This window comes from Lipotes vexillifer, unplaced genomic scaffold (assembly GCF_000442215.2).
Source record: "Lipotes vexillifer unplaced genomic scaffold, Lipotes_vexillifer_v1.1 scaffold722, whole genome shotgun sequence".
Classification (NCBI taxonomy): Eukaryota; Metazoa; Chordata; class Mammalia; order Artiodactyla; family Lipotidae; genus Lipotes; species Lipotes vexillifer.
In genome coordinates, this window is record NW_006795213.1 from 756247 (window position 1) to 773441 (window position 17195).

Here is a 17195-nt window from a genome sequence, read left to right on the forward strand (position 1 = left end):
GACCAGCAACACATTAACAGTCTTGAAAAATCTTTTTTCATATGGTTAAAAACAGACTTAAAAGAAATTAAACATCCTCATTTTTAAAAGAAAACCCAAAAACTATTAGCTCTCAAGAAGAGAGAAAAAGCCTTCCCAACTGTAAGAAAGATCATTTTAGGACTTCAGTGAAGAACAAAAGAGTTACGTGTTATACTATAGCTATTAAAATAATTAGTTAAAAACTCTTTTATAAGTGATTATGAATCATCTATACATAGAATATTAAAATAATTACAAAGACAGAATGTGTTAACTTTGAGTACTGGCTTACATAAAATAATTAAGGCATAAAATTAGATCATCAGTTAGCATTTATGATGATAAGCCATAATCAGTGATGATACCCTGTTTTCTTCATTGTCTATCACATATAAAATGCTCTTATACTGAGGACCTCTAAAAACGTTAAAAGTCCCATTTGAAATCAGCTAAAGAATGAAAACCTACATCTAAACCATCCTAAATTTCACAAAGATTAAAATCCATATAAAAAAAGAGTTTGATTTGTAGGAATTCTCTTAATGAGGAAATCTGATATGGTTAAGCAAACCTGAAAGCTCACTTGAAATGTTTGTTGTAACATTAAGTAGTAGATATTTAAGTAGTAAACCAAAATGTAATCACTGGGGTCCAATATTGTGAGGATTCCTCAGGCCTTTGGAAGCTTCTGGCCTACCCAACCAGAGATCAAACCAATTTGAAAACCTCCAAGGGGTAAGTAGTCTGGTTAACTTGGTAGACTATCTCTGGGAGGATGGACAGTCACGAGTATGAGACCAACATTTTTCAACTATTCTTAAACTTCAACTTAATCTTACCTTGCAGGGGTTAGACTAGCCCAGGAAAAGACCTTATCCTCAACAGGTGGTTATGAATAAACCTGGCCTAAGAGGTTCTGAATGAACCCGCTTAGGTGTCCATTTCTTGCCAGAGTACAATTATATGACATCGAATGGCAGTTTTTCATTCTAACTTCACCAGATAAAAACAGCTGAGCTAATCTCTCTACCATCAGCTATACATGGCATATAAGAGATGATAAATCTTAGCTAGAAGACAAAAAACCAAATTTTATAGTTTCTATGTTATATTACTAGCCAAAAGTTTTGGACAATGTATTATAGAACTGTTATGTGATGAATTTCTCTAGTCTTTTTTGTCATATCTAAGACTCATCCCCACAAAATTCATATCTGCCAAGGCTAGAAATAATAAACAAAAGTATAATAATATTCCAATATTTTTTCCTGAATAAAAGAGGACAAGTTTTAAGCCTTAAAATAGAAGAATAAGTTATTTTATTTAAAAGCTTTCTGCAAAAATAAAAAATAAGAGCAAAAACTTACTATGTACCAGGCTCTGTTTTAAGTAAATGCTTTATCTACATTAATTCATTTAATCCTCATGACAATCCTATAAGGTAGATACTATTACCATTCCATTTCAAAACTAAGGAAATTGAAGCACAAAGAGGTTAAGCAACTTACCAAGTTCACACAAATAGTAACAGATGGGATTTGAATTTAGGCAGTGTAGTTCTAAAGTCCCTAATTCTACACCATCTCACCCAGTTTGATGGTATAATATAATCATCCATGTGGCATTTCATAAAGAATCCAGAAAATCACCTGAGGTCCATATGTAAACACATTAACATTTACCTCCTCAAAAACAGCTCTGGAAAAATCCCCACAGCGTAATGTGCCATCATAGCTTAGTGACAGCAGGTGAGCTGGATTGGCAGGCGAGAAGTAAAGACAGCTAACTGGTTGACTGTGGGGTTGAAAAATGTAAACTCCATCTTCTTTAGGTTGGTGAGTCTGGAATAGAGTTGGGGGTGGGGAGAGAGACAAAAACTGGTGAAAAGCAGTAATATTTTCTACATCATTACATCATTAAACTATTTGTTTGTATTATATTCAGTCTTAGTCTATAATTGTACCCACCTTCCCACTCAGAAAGTCAGAACTAGAAACTTTAGACTCTCACTAAGTTACTTTTTCCTAATTTTCAATCCAACAAAATTAAGTCACATTTATTTTAATAGTTTCCAGCTTTTTGCAACTAGCCAACTAGTTTTTCATAATACAGAGGGGAAAAAATTACTGCTTATAATGACTTCAGTTCATGAAATTCTCAGGAAATGTGAAATTTACTTTTATTTCACATGCAGGATAATTCCTTACTACCAAAACTTCTATCAATACCACTCCCACTTTGCTTGCTAAGTGTGCTTCTATATGAGTATGTCATTCTCAGCTCAATTTTCATAAGGTGTTTGGTCCTGGCACAAAATGATAGTTTTAAAAATATTTTATCCCCTAAATGCCCCATGAAAAATGCATGTGCTTGAGGGACTTCCCTGGTGGCGCAGTGGTTAAGAATCTACCTGCCAATGCAGGGCACATGGGTTTGAGCCCTGGTCTGAGAAGATTCCACATGCCGCAGAGCAACTAAGCTCATGCGCCACAACTACTGAGCCTGCGCTCTAGAGCCTGCAAACCACAGCTACTGAGCCTGCGAGGCACAACTAGTGAGCCCACATGCCACAATTACTGAAGTCCACAAGCCTAGAGCCCGTACTACACAACAGGAGAAGCCACCGCAACGAGAAGCCCACGCACAGCAACGAAGACCCAACCAAATATAAATAAATAAATAACAGCCAAAAATAAATAAATAAATTTATTTTTAAAAATACATGTACTTGAATTTCAGTAGTGATATTACTACTTCTAAGGATTATCGTTTCCACAACTGGATTACCAACTCCGAAATCATCATTTTTTGGATTTTGATGTTATATTCTTATGCCATATGTCATATTATGAACCAGAACAACTTTCATCTCTAAATCTAGCTTAGTCGGCTCTGAAATACTCAAACACTTTTGTTTTCGTCTTTTTTATTTAAGTTTTTAAATAAAGAGAAAAAAATTTTAAAGAAAATAAAGAAACATGAAAAGAGAAGGAAGGAAAAAAATTACAATCACACAAACTCCTCCTCCTACCCAGAGTTAACCACTGTTAACATTTTGGCATATTTGTCTATAGCATATATTTTTTAGAAAAACAAAACTCTCCATTGTTATAAGGAACTCAAACAAATATACAAAGAAATATACAAAGACAAAAGTTTTGAAAAATCATTCAAAACCCAAAATTGACCAAAATTATCATTAAAATACTAAGTGATCATTAAAGATGTCTTTACATGTACTTACTTATACAGATAGAAGGACAGAGAAGAAATTTAGAGAAAAAAAAAGGCCACTTTAAATAGTATTAAATTTAACTATACTTTAGGGGCATCCCTGGTGGTACAGTGGTTATGAATCCACTTGCCAATGCAGGGGACACGGATTCAAGCCCTGGTCCAGGAAGATCCCACATGCTGTGCAGCAACTAAGCCCATGTGCCAGAACTACTGAGCCTGCACTCTAGAGCCCTCAAGCCACAACTACTGAGCCTGTGTGCAACAACTACTGAAGCCCGCATGCGTAGAGCCCATGCTCTGCAACAAGTGAAGCAACCACAATAAGAAGCCCATGCACCGCAATGAAGAGTAGCCCCCGCTCACCACAACTAGAGAAAGCCCGCGCACACCAACAAAGACCCAATGCAGCCATAAATAAATAAATTTATATTAAAAAAAATTTTAACTATCCTTTAAAATAATAAAAGAAAATCAAGCTGAAGGAATTTTTGAACTTCAAGTCTTTCTTTATAAGAGCTATCTCCTAAGAAGGAAAAAGTATAAAATATAAAGCAGTTTTAGTCACTACATTTTTTTATTTAACTATGCATGTCTCAATTTTAGAAAATTTCTATCGACTGAGAACATTATTCTCACCCCTCCTCCAATCTCCCCTTTCTCCATCTCTATATTTTGTTATTTTTGTTTTTTTCAGGTTAACAACATTCATATCCAGTTCTGTAACCATAATTCATATGGCTGTTTAATATTAGTTCTGTATTTAAATATTTATTTATTTATTTCATTTATTTTTGGCTGCATCAGGTCATAGTTGCGGCACATGGGATCTTGATTAAGGCATGTGGGATCTTTCATTGCAGGACACAGGCTCTTCACTGTGACACGCGGGTTTCTCTCTAGTTGTGGCGTGCGGGTCCTCTCTCTCTAGTTGTGGTGCGTGGGCTCTGTAGTTTGCAGGAGGCGGGCTCTCTAGTTGAGGCCCGCGGGCTTAGTTGCCCCACAGCATGTGGGATCTTAGTTCCCCAACCAGGGATCGAACCCACGTCCCCTGCATTGGAAGGCAGATTCTTTACCACTGGACCAGAAGAGTCCCAGTTCTGTATTTAAATGGATTCAATACTCATCATCAATTTTTCTGTCAAGCTTTTCCATTCCTGAATCCTTAATTTTGATTTACTTTCAACTGGCCAAGATTTGCTATCAAGCAGTTTTTTCCAGATGAACTCACAGGTCTTCAATTTCTTGAGTTTTTTCAGATGTGAAAAGACCTACCTGCTGTCTTTACATTAGAATAATTTCTTGGACTGGGTATGTATTCCTTATTCCTTCTCTCAGAACTTTGTAGACATTACATGAAATGTTGCTGTAGAAAACTGAGGCAAACCTGGCTTTTCCCCTTGAATATAATTTGTTTTTCCTGCCTAAAGAATTCTTTATCCTTTAAGTCCAAATCTTCCTAGAACATGGCATACACACTCAAATCTGCCAATCCAATTCTGTCTTTTCAGAAAAGTTCTCTTTGAATATATTTTCTGTTCCATTTGTTGGGTCATCTTTGACTGGCTTTCCTTTTTTTTTTAAATGAATTTATTTATTTATTTATCTATCTATCTATCTTTGGCTGCCTTGGGTCTTGCTACTGCACACGGGTTTTCTCTAGTCATGGCAAATGGGGGCTACTCTTCATTGTGGTGCGTGGGCTTCTCATTGCAGTGGCTACTCTTGTTGTGGAGCACAGGCTCTAGGCACATGGGCTTCAGTAGTTGTGGCATACAGGCTTCAGTAGTTGTGGCTCATGGGCTCTAGAGCGCAGGCTCAGTAGTTGTGGCACACGGGCTTCGTTGCTCCACGGCATGTGGAATCTTCCTGGACCAGGGATTGAACCCGTGTCCCCTGCATTGGCAGGCAGATTCTTAACCACTGTGCCACCAGGGAAGTCCTGGCTTTCCTTTTCTATTGGATTTTCTCATAAAACCTTTTTCATCTGTGTTTGAGATTACCTCAGATATTTCCTTTAATATCTATAATTACATTTTCAGCCATGTCTATTCTGTTCCTTGCTTTTGTCTAATTTATTAGTTTCACTGATCTTCAATTTGTTTCCTTAGTTCTACAGTTTCCTTTTTCATTTCATTCTGTTGTTTTATCACCTTATCTTTGAGTCTTATTTTACCAAATTAATGTTGATATTAACTTGCTCCACAGCAGCACTGTCCAAAAGAACTTTCTGAGATGACAAAAATGTTTTATGTATGCACTGTCCAATATGGTATCCACTAGTCATGTGTGGCTATTAAGCACTTGAAATGTGCCTGGTGTAACTGAAGAACTGAATTTTCTATTTTAATTAATTTAAAAATAAATACATGTATCCCCCGCTTTTCAAAAGTTCACTTTATGCCACTTTGCTCTTACAAAACACCTATATTAGTACCTATTTTTGCTAACTGAAGGGAATCCAAAGAAGATTTTTGCTTTTGTGAGAAAAGGTGAAATATGAAAATAGTATTCAATGTTTGTTTTGCAGGAAGTTGTTACAGAGGCTTTATGTATAAAGCTATACATCTGACCTCTACCCACCTGTAGAGCTTCCCCCTATTCCACTCATCCCTTCCATTTATGCCTCTGCTGTTTATGCTCCAGCCACAGAGGCATTCTTTCAGAGGCATTCTTCAGGTCCTTAAATGTATCAAGCCGGCATCCTCCTGCCTAAGGTCCTTGACATGCTGTTCCTCTTGTGTGAAATGCTCTTTTCCCTTTCTTTGCTTGGCTTACTCCTATTTAGCTTTCAAATCTCAACTCAATTCTCACTTCCTCAGGGAAGCCTTCCCTGATCCTCAAAATCAGGCCAGTTCCCCTGTTATGTGTTTTTATAACACTACTTTTCCTCCACTCCATTAATCACAGTATATAATTCACTCCACTTATCAAACATGTAATTATTTCATTCATGCTGCTTTTGCCACTAAATTCTAAACTCCATAAGGACAGAGACAATCCTTCCTCACAAATATGGATGGGGAGTCATTAGGATAGTACTTAGGGGACTTCCCTGGTGGTTCAGTGGTTAAGAATCTGCCTGCCAATGCAGGGGACATGGGTTTGAGCCCTGGTCCAGGAAGATCCCACGTGCCGCGGAGCAACTAAGCCCATGCACCACAACTACTGAGCCTGTGCTCTAGAGCCTGTGAGCCACAACTACTGAGCCTGCGTGCCACAGCTACTGAAGACTACACACCTAGAGCCTGCACTCCACAACAAGAGAAGCCACCGCAATGAGAAGCCCAGGCACCACAACAAATAATAGCCCCTGCTCGCCGCAACTAGAGAAAGCCCACACACAGGCTTGACCTGATACAGCCAAAAAATAAATATAGAAATAAATTTATTAAAAAAAAAAGAGTGGAGGAGGGATATACTTCCGCGAAGATGGCGGAAGAGTAAGACGCGGAGATCACCTTCCTCCCAATAGATACACCAGAAATACATCTACACGTGGAACAACTCCTACAGAACACCTACTGAACGCTGGCAGAAGACCTCAGACCTCCCAAAAGGCAAGAAACCCCCCCCCCACGTACCTGGGTGGGGCAAAAGAAAAAAAAAAAGAATAAACAGAGACAAAAGGACAGGGACGGGACCTGCACCAGTGGGAGAGAGCTGTGAAGGAGGAAAGGTTTCCACACACTAGGAAGCCCTTTGCGGGCGGAGACTGCAGGTGGTGGAGAGGGGGAGCTTCAGAGTCACGGAGGAGAGCGCAGCAACAGGGGTGCGGAGAGCAAAGACGAGAGATTCCCGCACAGAGGATCGGTGGCGACCGGCACTCACCAGCCCGAGGCTTGTCTGCTCCCGCGCTGGAGTGGGCAGGGCTGGGAGCTGAGGCTCGGTCTTCGGTCGGAGCGCAGGGAGAGGACTGGGGCTGGCAGCGTGAACACAGCCTAAAGGGGGTTAGTGCGCCACGGCTGGCCGGGAGGGAGTCCGGGGAAAAGTCTGGAGCTGCCAAAAAGGCAGGAGACTTTTTCTTCCCTCTTTGTTTCCTGGTGCGCGAGGAGAGGGGATTAAGAACGCTGCTTAAAGGAGCTCCAGAGACGGGCTCGAGCCGCGGCTAAAAGCGCGGACCCCAGAGACAGACATGAGATGCTAAGGCTGCTGCTGCCGCCACCAAGAAGCCTGTGTGCAAGCACAGGTCACTATCTACACCCCCCTTCGGGGTAGCCTGTGCAGCCCGCCACTGCCACGGTCCCGTGATCCAGGGACAACGCCCCCGGGAGAACGCACGGTGCGCCTCAGGCTGGTGCAACGTCACGCCGGCCTCTGCAGCCGCAGGCTCGCCCTGCACCCCGTGACCCTCCCTGCCCCCGGCCTGAGTGAGCCACAGCCTCCGAATCAGCGGCTCCTTTAACCCCATCCTGTCTGAGCAAAGAACAGACGCCCTCCGGGGACCTACACGAACAGGACGGGCCAAATCCGAAGCTGAGCCCCTGGGAGCTGTGAGAACAAAGAAGAGAAAGGGAAATCTCTCCCAGCAGCCTCAGAAGCAGCAGATTAAAGCTCCACAGTCAACTTGATGTACCCTGCGGCTGTGGAATACATGAATAGAGAACGAATCCTCCCAAATTAAGGAGGTGGACTTTGAGAGCAAGATTTATTAGTTTTTCCTTTTCCTTTTTTGATGAGTTTGTATGTGCATGCTTCTGTGTGAGATTTTGTCTGTATAGCTTTGCTTCCACCATTTGTCCGAGGGTACTATCCGTCCGGTTTTTTTTTGCTTGTTTTGTTTTCTTTTGTTTGTTTTTATTTTTTTCTTGGTTAGGTACATGTAAAAGTATGAGATTAGATCACTCCCTAACACCATACACAAAAATAAGCTCAAAATGGATTAAAGACCTAAATGTAAGGCCAGAAACTATCAAACTCTTAGAGGAAAACATAGGCAGAACACTCTATGACATAAATCACAGCAAGATCCTTCTTGACCCATCTCCTAGAGTAATGGAGATAAAAACAAAAATAAACAAATGGGACCTAATGAAACTTCAAAGCTTTTGCACAGCAAAGGAAACCATAAACAAGACCAAAAGACAGCCCTCAGAATGGGAGAAAATATTTGCAAATGAATCAACTGACAAAGGATTAATCTCTAAAATTTACAGGCAGCTCATGCAGCTCAATAACAAAAAAATAAACAACCCAATCCAAAAATGGGCAGAAGACCTAAATAGACATTTCTCCAAAGAAGATATACAGACTGCCAACAAACACATGAAAGAATGCTCAACATCATTAATCATTAGAGAAATGCAAATCAAAACTACAATGAGATATCATCTCACACCAGTCAGAATGGCCATCATCAAAAAATCTAGAAACAATAAATGCTGGAGAGGGTGTGGAGAAAAGGGAACACTCTTGCACTGCTGGTGGGAATGTGAATTGGTTCAGCCACTATGGAGAACAGTATGGAGGTTCCTTAAAAAACTACAAATAGAACTACCATATGACCCAGCAATCCCACTACTAGGTATATACCCTGAGGAAACCAGAATTCAGAAAGAGTCATGTACCAAAATGTTCATTGCAGCTCTATTTACAATAGCCCGGAGATGGAAACAACCTAAGTGCCCGTCGTCGGATGAATGGATAAAGAAGATGTGGCACATATATACAATGGAATATTACTCAGCCATAAAAAGAAACGAAATTGAGCTATTTGTAATGAGGTGGATAGATCTAGAGTCTGTCATACAGAGTGAAGTAAGTCAGAAAGAGAAGGACAAATACCGTATGCTAACACATATATATGGAATTTAAGAAAAAAAAATGTTATGAAGAACCTAGGGGTAAAACAGGAATAAAGACAGAGACCTACTGGAGAACAGACTTGAGGATATGGGGAGGGGGAAGGGTGAGGTGTGTTAGGGCGAGAGAGAGACATGGACATATATATACTAACAAACGTAAGGTAGATAGCCAGTGGGAAGCAGCCGCATGGCACAGGGAAACCGGCTCGGTTCTTTGTGGCTGTCTGGAGGGGTGGGATAGGGAGGGTGGGAGGGAGGGAGACAAAGAGGGGGTTTTTTTTGGGGGGGGGGTTGTTTTTTTTCTCTTATTAATTATTTCCTAATTTTAATAAATTTATTACATTTTATCTTACTTTATTTTATTTCACTTTATCGTCTTTCTTTCTTTCTTTCTTTCTATTTCTACTAATTCTTTCTCTCTACTTTTTCTCCCTTTTCTTCTGAGCCATGTGGATGAAAGGCTCTTGGTGCTGCAACCAGGAGTCAGTGCTGTGCCTCTGAGGTGGGAGAGCCAACTTCAGGACACTGGTCCACAAGAGACTTCCCAGCTCCACATAATATCAAACGGCAAAAATCTCCCAGAGATCTCCATCTCAACACCAGCACCCAGCTTCACTCAACGATCAGCAAGCTACAGTGCTGGACATTCTATGCCAAACAACTAGCAAGACAGGAAGACAACCCCACCCATTAGCAGAGAGGCTGCCCCAAATCATAATAAGTCGACAGACACCCAAAAACACACCACCAGACATGGACCTGCCACCAGAAAGACAAGATCCAGCCTCATCCACCAGAACACAGGCACTAGTCACCTCCACCAGGAAGCCTACACAACCCACTGAACAAACCTTAGCCACTGGGGACAGACAACAGGAACTACGAACCTGCAGCCTGCGAAAAGGAGACCCAAAACACAGTAAGATAAGCAAAATGAGAAGACAGAAAAACACACAGCAGATGGAGGACCAAGATAAAAACCCACCAGACCTAACAAATGAAGAGGAAATAGGCAGTCTACCTGAAAAAGAATTCAGAATAATGATAGTAAAGATGATACAAAATCTTGGAAATAGAATAGACAAAATGCAAGAAACAGTTAACAAGGACCTAGAAGAACTAAAGATGAAACAAACAATGATGAACAACACAATAAATGAAATGAAAAATACTCTAGATGAGATCAATAGCAGAATAACTGAGGCAGAAGAACAGATAAGTGACCTGGAAGATAAAATAGTGGAAATAACTAATGAAGAGCAGAATAAACAAAAAAGAATGAAAAGAACTGAGGACAGTCTCAGAGACCTCTGGGGCAACATTAAACACACCAACATTCAAATTATAGGGGTTCCAGAAGAAAAAGAGAAAAAGAAAGGGACTGAGAAAATATTTGAAGAGATTATAGTCAGAAACTTCCCTAATATGGGAAAGGAAATAGTTAATCAAGTCCAGGAAGCACAGAGAGTCCCATACAGGATAAATCCAAGAAGAAATATGCCAAAACACATATTAATCAAACTGTCAAAAATTAAATACAAAGAAAACATATTAAAAGCAGCAAGGGAAAAACAACAAGTAACACACAAGGGAGTCCCCATAGGGTTAACAGCTGATCTTTCAGCAGAAACTCTACAAGCCAGAAGGGAGTGGCAGGACATATTGAAAGTGATGAAGGAGAAAAACCTACAACCAAGATTACTCTACCCAGCAAGGATCTCATTCAGACTTGATGGAGAAATTAAAACCTTTACAGAAAAGCAAAAGCTGAGAGAGTTCAGCACCACCAAACCAGCTCTACAACAACTGCTAAAGGAACTTCTCTAGGCAAGAAACACAAGAGAAGAAAAGACCTACAATAACGAACCCAAAACAATTAAGAAAATGGGAACAGAACATACATATCGATAATTCCCTTAAATGTAAATGGACTAAATGCTCCCAACAAAAGACACAGATTGGCTGAATAGATACAAAAAAAAGACCCATATATTTGCTGTCTACAAGAGACCCACTTCAGACCTAGAGACACATACAGACTGAAAGTAAGGGGATGGAAAAAGATATTTCATGCAAATGGAAACCAAAAGAAAGCTGGAGAAGCAATTCTCATATCAGACAAAATAGACTTCAAAATAAAGACTATTAGAAGAGACAAAGAAGGACACTACATAATGATAAAGGGATCGATCCAAGAAGAAGATATAACAATTATAAATATTTATGCACCCAACACAGGAGCACCTCAATACATAAGGCAAATGCTAACAGAATCAGGAAGAAATAGAAAATATGAACAGACCAATCACAAACACTGAAATTGAAACTGTGATTAAAAATCTTCCAACAAACAAAAGCCCAGGACCAGATGGCTTCACAGGCGAATTCTATCAAACATTTAGAGAAGAGCTAACACCTATTCTTCTCAAACTCTTCCAAAATATAGCAGAGGGAGGAACACTCCCAAACTCATTCTACGAGGCCACCATCACCTTGATACCAAAACCAGACAAGGATGTCACAAAGAAAGAAAACTACAGGCCAATATCACTGATGAACATAGATGCAAAAATCCTCAACAAAATACTAGCAAACAGAATCCAACAGCACATTAAAAGGATCATACACCATGATCAAGTGGGGTTTATTCCAGGAATGCAAGGATTCTTCAATATACGCAAATCTATCAATGTGATTAACCATATTAACAAATTGAAGGAGAAAAACCATATGATCATCTCAATAGATGCAGAGAAAGCTTTTGACAAAATTCAACACCCATTTATGATAAAAACCCTGCAGAAAGTAGGTGTAGAGGGAACTTTCCTCAATATAATAAAGGCCGTATATGACAAGCCCACAGCCAACATCATCCTCAATGGCGAAAAACTGAAAGCATTTCCACTAAGGTCAGGAACAAGACAAGGTTGCCCACTCTCACCACTCTTATTCAACATAGTTTTGGAAGTTTTAGCCACAGCAATCAGAGAAGAAAAGGAAATAAAAGGAATCCAAATCGGAAAAGAAGAAGTAAAGCTGTCACTGTTTGCAGATGACATGATACTCTACATAGAGAATCCTAAAGATGCTACCAGAAAACTACTAGAGCTAATCAATGAATTTGGTAAAGTAGCAGGATACAAAATTAATGCACAGAAATCTCTGGCATTCCTATATACTAATGATGAAAAATCTGAAAGTGAAATCAAGAAAACACTCCCATTTACCATTGCAACAAAAAGAATAAAATATCTAGGAATAAACCTACCTAAGGAGACAAAAGACCTGTATGCAGAAAATTATAAGACACTGATGAAAGAAATTAAAGATGATACAAACAGATGGAGAGATATACCATGTTCTTGGATTGGAAGAATCAACATTGTGAAAATGACTCTACTTCCCAAAGCAATCTATAGATTCAATGCAATCCCTATCAAACTACCACTGGCATTTTTCACAGAACTAGAACAAAAAATTTCACAATTTGTATGGAAACACAAAAGACCCCGAATAGCCAAAGCAATCTTGAGAACAAAAAATGGAGCTGGAGGAATCAGGCTGCCTGACTTCAGACTATACTACAAAGCTACAGTAATCAAGACAGTATGGTACTGGCACAAAAACAGAAAGATAGATCAATGGAATAGGATAGAAAGCCCAGAGATAAACCCATGCACATATGGTCACCTTATCTTTGATAAAGGTGGCAGGAATATACAGTGGAGAAAGGACAGCCTCTTCAATAAGTGGTGCTGGGAAAATTGGATAGGTACATGTAAAAGTATGAGATTAGATCACTCCCTAACACCATACACAAAAATAAGCTCAAAATGGATTAAAGACCTAAATGTAAGGCCAGAAACTATCAAACTCTTAGAGGAAAACATAGGCAGAACACTCTATGACATAAATCACAGCAAGATCCTTCTTGACCCATCTCCTAGAGTAATGGAGATAAAAACAAAAATAAACAAATGGGACCTAATGAAACTTCAAAGCTTTTGCACAGCAAAGGAAACCATAAACAAGACCAAAAGACAGCCCTCAGAATGGGAGAAAATATTTGCAAATGAATCAACTGACAAAGGATTAATCTCTAAAATTTACAGGCAGCTCATGCAGCTCAATAACAAAAAAACAAACAACCCAATCCAAAAATGGGCAGAAGACCTAAATAGACATTTCTCCAAAGAAGATATACAGACTGCCAACAAACACATGAAAGAATGCTCAACATCATTAATCATTAGAGAAATGCAAATCAAAACTACAATGAGATATCATCTCACACCAGTCAGAATGGCCATCATCAAAAAATCTAGAAACAATAAATGCTGGAGAGGGTGTGGAGAAAAGGGAACACTCTTGCACTGCTGGTGGGAATGTGAATTGGTACAGCCACAATGGAGAACAGTATGCAGGTTCCTTAAAAAACTACAAATAGAACTACCATATGACCCAGGAATCCCACTACTGGGCATATACCCTGAGAAAACCAAAATTCAAAAAAAGTCATGTACCAAAATGTTCATTGCAGCTCTATTTACAATAGCCCGGAGATGGAAACAACCTAAGTGTCCATCATCGGATGAATGGATAAAGAAGATGTGGCACGTATATACAATGGAATATTACTCAGCCATAAAAAGAAACGAAATTGAGCTATTTATAATAAGGTGGATAGACCTAGAGTCTGTCATAGAGAGTGAAGTAAGTCAGAGAGAGAAAAATACTGTATGTTAACACATATATATGGAATTTAAGAAAAAAAAATGTCATGAAGAACCTAGGGGTAAAACAGGAATAAAGACACATACTTACTAGAGAACGGACTTGAGGATATGGGGAGGGGGAAGGGTAAGCTGTGACAAAGCGAGAGAGAGGCATGGACATATATACGCTACCAAACGAAATGTAGATAGCTAGTGGGAAGCAGCCACATAGCACAGGGAGATCAGCTCGGTGCTTTGTGACCACCTGGAGAGGTGGGATAGGGAGGGTGGGAGGGAGGGAGACGCAAGTGGGAAGAGATATGGGAACATATGTATATGTATAACTGATTCATTTTGTTGTGAAGCAGAAACTAACACACCATTGTACAGCAATTATACTCCAATTAAAAAAAAAAAAAGGAAACAGGAGGAAGAACTGAGGGTTTTTCCCTACTGAGGAGAAGGAAAAACTGGAGTTTTTTTTTTCTCCAATACAAATTAATTTTGGAGAAAAGAAAAAGAGTGCTTAGCACAAAATACTCAATAAGTGTGGAATGAATGAATGGGTGGGGTGACCGAATAAATGACAGCTCATCTTTTGATCCTAGGTGAGAATAGGAATCTGACAGAAGGTTAAGAGGAAAACTGAGGGACTGCCAAGACGATACAATGAGGTAAAAGTCTTTTCAACAAATAGTGCTGGGACAACTGGATATACACATACAAAAAGATGAACTTGGGCCCTTACCTTACAGCATGTACAAAAATAATTCAAAGAAAAACAATTCAAGATGGATCAGTGAACTAATTGTGAAAGCTGAAACTATAAAATTTTTACAAAAAAACATAGGAGAAAATCTTTAAGACTTTGGGCTACACAAAAGATTTCTTAGATATGATACCAAAAACACAGTCCATTAAAAGTTTGATGAATCAAACATCACCAAAATTCAAAAATTTGCCCTTCAAAAGATAGCATTAAGAAGATGAAAAGAATAAATATTTGCAAATCACATATCTGATAAGGATGTGTATCTATAATATACAAAGAACTCTTACAACTCAACAAGAAGACAAACAACCCAATAAAAAATTGACAAAAGATTTGAATAGACATTTCACCAAAGATATCCAAATGGCAGGAAAAGATTCTCAACATCATTAGTCATTAGAGAAATGCAAATCAAAACCACATGGAGATACAACTTCACTAGGAAGACACCACCCACTTGAAAGGCTATAATCGAAAAGACAGATAATAATAAATGTTGGTGAGGATGTAGAAAAATTTGAACCCTCATACATTGCTGGTAGGAATAGAAAATGATGCAGCCACTTTGGAAAGCAGGGTGACAGTTCCTCAAATGTTAACCAATTACCATATGACCTAGCAATTCTACTCCCAGATACCTGCCCAAGAGAAATGAAAACACAGACCTACACAAAAATGTGTACACAAATGTTTATAGTAGAATTATTCAGAATAGCCAAAAAGTGGAAACAACCCAAATGTCTATCAAATGATGAGTGGATAAACAAAATGTGGTAAAATCAAACAATGGAATACTATTCAGCAATAAAAAAAAGAACGAGGTGCCAATAGATGCTATAAAACAGATAAACCTTAAAACTATGCTAAAAGAGGGACTTCCCTGGTGGTCCGGTGGTAAAGAATCCACCTCCCAATGCAGGGGACACAGGTTCAATCTCTGGTTGGGGAACTAAGATCCCACATGCTGTGGGGCAACTAAGTCCACGTGCCACAACTACAGAGCCCACGAGCCCTGGAGCCTGCACACCACAACTAGAGAAAAACCCACATGCCACAACTAGAGAGAAGCCTGCGCGCCACAAACAACAAAAAGCCCACGCCTCAATGAAAGATCCTGCATACCTCAACAAAAGATCCCGCATGCCTCAACAAAGACCCCACATGCTTCAACTAAGACCCAACACAGCCAAAATCAATTAATTAATTTTAAAACAACTATGCTAAAAGAAAAATGCCAATATAAAAGACCACATAAAAAAAAAAAAAGACCACATATTTTATGATTCTATTTATATGAAATGTCCAAAAAGTGCAAATTTGTGGAGATTTGCCTGGGGATAAGGGTAGAAACAGGGATTAAATGTAAGTAGCCATGAGGAATCTTATAGGAATGATGAAAATGTTCTAAAACTGAATTATGTTCTAAAACTGAATTATGGTGATATTTATACAACTCAATAAACTTATTAAAAATCATTAAACTGTACATTTTAAATGTGTAGATTTTATAAAATGTTAATTATACCTCAATAATGCTAAACTTTTTTTTAAAAAACGAGGGGAGTTGTGGAGTGAGCACAGGATAGCCAAGATAATGGTTTTAGACTCGCTCAGTCTGTTAATGAGATAGCCAGGTGTCCTGAAAAATTAGAAAGTTGATAAAAATACTGGACTACAGAGACCCATTAATACAGATTTTTGGAGTCACCAGAAAAGACATGACAAAGGGACTTTCCTACATATCTTCAACACACCCTGAAAAGATCTTCACTTGACTATGCTAATTCTCTATTTTTGCTTTTCTAAGTTCTTCAACAAATAGTCTATCCATTGCTTCCATTTCTTCTTCCACCCCATACTTTTTTTAATCTCCTAAAGTCTGTGTTCCTTTCTTACCTTATTGTTGAAGCTATTCTCTCAGCTCACTTATGATACCCTATTTTCAAAACTAATGGCCCTTTTTCTGTTCCCATTCTTTTTAACTCATCTAAAAAAAAAAAGCCCTGTCAAACTCCAATGCTTGAAATTCATCTCTTAGCTTATACAACCTTATACTATTTCTGGTCCTCTTCCCACTTCTCTGCTTCTGTTTTCTTTACCAAATCCTTTCACCTCCTACCCCCACTCATATTTTATCAAAATAAGGGAGAACCTATGCTCTGAAAATAAGAGAGAATTTGGTTTTCATTTCTTCTCTTCTCACTTACAAAATCCATTTTATTTATTAACCCCAACCCACTGCAAGTCACCATGATTTCTCCATCTCCATTAACTGTCCTTATGGCATTTTTCAGGTCTTTGTTCTACTTCCCCAATTAAAAAATAAGTTCAGAGAAAATTAACTTGGCTTTTTTCAATTCTGTAAACACTGAAAGCAATCAATCCGTTATTATATGTACAATGAATGAAATTCAATATCTGTTTCTAACTCATCAAAAAATGACTAGGGGAGGGCTTCCCTGGTGGCGCAGTGCTTGGGAGTCCGCCTGCCGGTGCGGGAGACACGGGTTCGTGCCCCGTTTCGGGAGGATCCCGCATGCCGCGGAGCGGCTGGGCCCGTGGGCCATGGCCGCTGAGCCTGCGCGTCCGGAGCCTGTGCTCCGCAGGTGGGAGAGGCCACAGCAGTGAGAGGCCCGCATAACGCAAGGA

The 17195-nt window shown here is 39.3% G+C and overlaps 1 protein-coding gene across 1 annotated transcript in view; it reads right to left on the minus strand.

Moving 5' to 3' along the window:
- The window catches only part of WDR76 (WD repeat domain 76), a 74167-nt gene that overhangs the window by 13023 nt on the left and 43949 nt on the right, over nucleotides 1–17195 (minus strand). Inside the window, 1 exon segment of the mRNA XM_007467559.1 lies at nucleotides 1704–1862. Coding sequence (XP_007467621.1) covers nucleotides 1704–1862 — 159 coding nt within the window.